At 35.3% G+C, this 2,997-nt stretch overlaps 1 protein-coding gene across 1 annotated transcript; it reads right to left on the bottom strand.

Annotated features, from left to right (window-relative positions):
- Positions 1-352: 352 nt before the first annotated feature.
- On the bottom strand, positions 353-1,720 carry LOC137739381 (thaumatin-like protein 1a). Its single transcript, XM_068478949.2, has 2 exons — positions 1,566-1,720; positions 353-1,190 (listed from the first exon to the last, which is right to left on the bottom strand). The coding sequence occupies exons 1-2, from the start codon at positions 1,630-1,632 to the stop codon at positions 511-513; spliced, it is 747 nt and encodes a 248-aa protein (XP_068335050.2). The 5' UTR covers positions 1,633-1,720; the 3' UTR covers positions 353-510.
- Between the last annotated feature and the right edge of the window lie 1,277 nt (positions 1,721-2,997).

Consider the following 2,997-nt stretch of genomic DNA (forward strand, 5'->3'; position numbering starts at 1 on the left):
GGGGAGTTTTCCAGTTTTCCCGTTGACCAGTCACATTTCAGGCTATTTTCTGGCCATATCCGGCAACCATTGGGCTTCCAAATAGTTATAATCTTATTCTACAATTTCCGATCTTCATTTTGATATATTATGGGTCAAATTTGGTTAAGAAATGATTGAGTTACAAGGCTTTGAAAATTGCCCAAAATCGTTTTTAACGGAAGGACAAAAATCATGGATGGTGGACAATCTCAAGGACCATTTCTATTGATTTTCAATCTCAGGGACCATTTCTATACGGCAGATTTTCCTTTCAAATACTATTTGGTGGAGATGCATAGTATAAAAAGATGATTATAAAAGGGAAATAAAATTCTAAAAATAATATTTGTTCCTTTATTTGATCATGTAATTAGTATTACAAATTCTTGACAACAGCAATGTGTCAAGCTCCGCGGAATTTATTCTTCTCCATTATTGTTACATAAAGAAACAGATATGATCATCTGCATATATAATCCCATTTCGTGCTTATGGGCAGAAAGTAATGACGTAGTCAGGTCCACCACTGCAGGTAAATGTGCTGTTTTTATCATCATAAGCGTAGCTATAAGCTTGAGGGCACTGCTGCTCAAAGAACTGAGAGTACTCTGTGGGAGGACATGTCTCCGGCGTATTATTCGGCGGAGTGCAGCAGTACTTCGAATCACCAAACGCAAGGCAAGCGCTTTTGCAACTGATGACAGTCCCATCAGCCGCTTTCACTTGAAGTTGAGCTGGGCACGCCGCGTTAACATTGGCAGGGCAAGATGAGGGCTTGCACTCGCCCGTGCCACCTTGTGGGGCAACAGACATAGGCAAGTTGAAGCCGTCAACAAGGCTAACATCGTAAAAATCTTGACCCCCGTTTGCTGCAATTGTGATTTCAACTAAAGTTGCTGGTGGAACTGCACCTGCCCCGTTGCATGCGACCTGGCCAGAGCCACAGTCTGCAGTTTCACAAGTGAATTTTCCAGCGGCGTCCGTGGAGCATCTGGTTCGAGCCCAGAAGCGACCAGACCATGGAGATGGAGCGTCCACTGATTGGCTAGCTTTGGATGCTAGTTCGAAGCCGGTGAGTGATAACTGAGGTTTTTGGTCACCGGTTAAGGTTCCGGGCCAGACAGTGTTAGGGCAGTTGTTTGTGAAAGTGATTTTCGCTGCATGTGCACCTGCATTTATGTTCAACATAGAACTAGATACTAAGAATATTGATACTGAAAAATCTACATACAATTATAAATATATCTAATCTCATGTTCGCCGCATTGGTTAGTTCACTTATATGTATCCGGATTGAGAACTTTTACGGTATCCTTTTAAAAAGTACTAGCACTCCTTGTTTTAATAAAATTATTAGTAGACGTCACTGAATTATCCATCATCATTATTCTCTTTTAGACTTCCTACTTTCACTAACAGTATTACAATATAGTGTGGACTAACCCCTCTCATATTTGCATCCGGCAGGCATGCATACAATATACTAGAGACTAATATGAAACAAAAAGAACAAAAAATATAATGAGAAGTTTGTATAATATTACCTGAGAAGAAGAGCATGGCCAAGGTGAGGCCGAGGAGGGAAGCTACTTGGCTCTTCATCATCGACATTGAATATGTCTTGATTGCCTGTTTGCTGCTAATTAACTTACTTCTGAGTTGATGATAAACTTAGGAACGAAGGGGGGTTTATATAGGCTTAGAGCGTACCTAACTTTTTTGATCTTTTCCACGAGTATGAATTACGGGTCTAAGCTGCAATGGCAACTAGGAAAACGAACGCACTGACTAACAAATAGATGACAGTATTTGGTCTTGGAATGGTATGGTTATCATCCTTGACTGCAATTACTCCCTCCAAAAATTCATTTTTAATCCAAAATTAAGAGTCATTTGATAATCATTTCATTTTTAAATTTTAGTTTTTAGTTTTGTGTTAAAAAAAGAAGAAGAAAAATATGGATGAAATGAAGGATATAGGATGAAGAAAGAATGGTGAGACCGTGAGAGACATATAGAAAAATGTATAAAAAAAAGTTACAAAAATTAAAATTTAAAAACAAAACTCTAAAAATTATGTAAAGCTTTGCAAGTGGTCTTTTACTACAGTGGTGAAAAGGTGTTGAGCTCTTGCATGACGGCGTGGGTTCAAACCCTATCGGTGGCTAATTTAACATCTAATCTAAAAAAAAAAAAAGAATTAAGTTAAGCTTTCACTTAACTATTCATCTAGTATTGCAGTCTAATTAGTTGTATTTCTCTTCACTTGTTTGTATGAGATTTCAAATTTAATATTTCTCTTCACTTGTTTGTATGAGATTTCAAATTTAACTCACATAAATGACAATAACGTATTATATTGATACTGAATTTAATATCTAGTTAGTAGATGAATGACCACATAAATGACAATAACGTATTATATTGATACTGAGTTTAATATCTAGTTAGTAGATGAATGACCCGATGTGCGACCTATCCAATTTTTATTTTTATTAAAGTAGAATATCTCTCTCTTAAAATAGAATATCCTTTTTGTTTCTTGTTTTTTGTTTTTTTTTTTTTCTGGTACATGCAGTTGTATTGGCAGTACATGTCTCTTAGTTAATTAATATGATCCTCAAGAGATCAATTATAAGGTGACAGTAACTTTTAGATTTATAGTGAGTTTAATATCTAGTTAGTTGATGAATGACTCGTTGTGTGGTCTATCCAATTTTTATTTTTATTATAGTAGAATATATCTCTCTTAAAATAGAATATTCATTTTTTTTTTTTTGGTACATGCAGTTGTATTGGCAGTACATGTCTCTTAGTTAATTAATAGGAAACTTTAACGAAAAACTTATGATACTGTTCACTTTAACGAAAAACCACATTTTTATACTAAAAAATCAATCTTGATACTATTCATTTTATCTTTTATTTTGTCATTATCGTTAAAACTCAAAGTTTTCAAGCTTTTTTCATTAATTT

Source organism: Pyrus communis, chromosome 9 (assembly GCF_041283825.1).
Source record: "Pyrus communis isolate YQ-2024b chromosome 9, ASM4128382v1, whole genome shotgun sequence".
NCBI lineage: Eukaryota > Viridiplantae > Streptophyta > Magnoliopsida > Rosales > Rosaceae > Pyrus > Pyrus communis.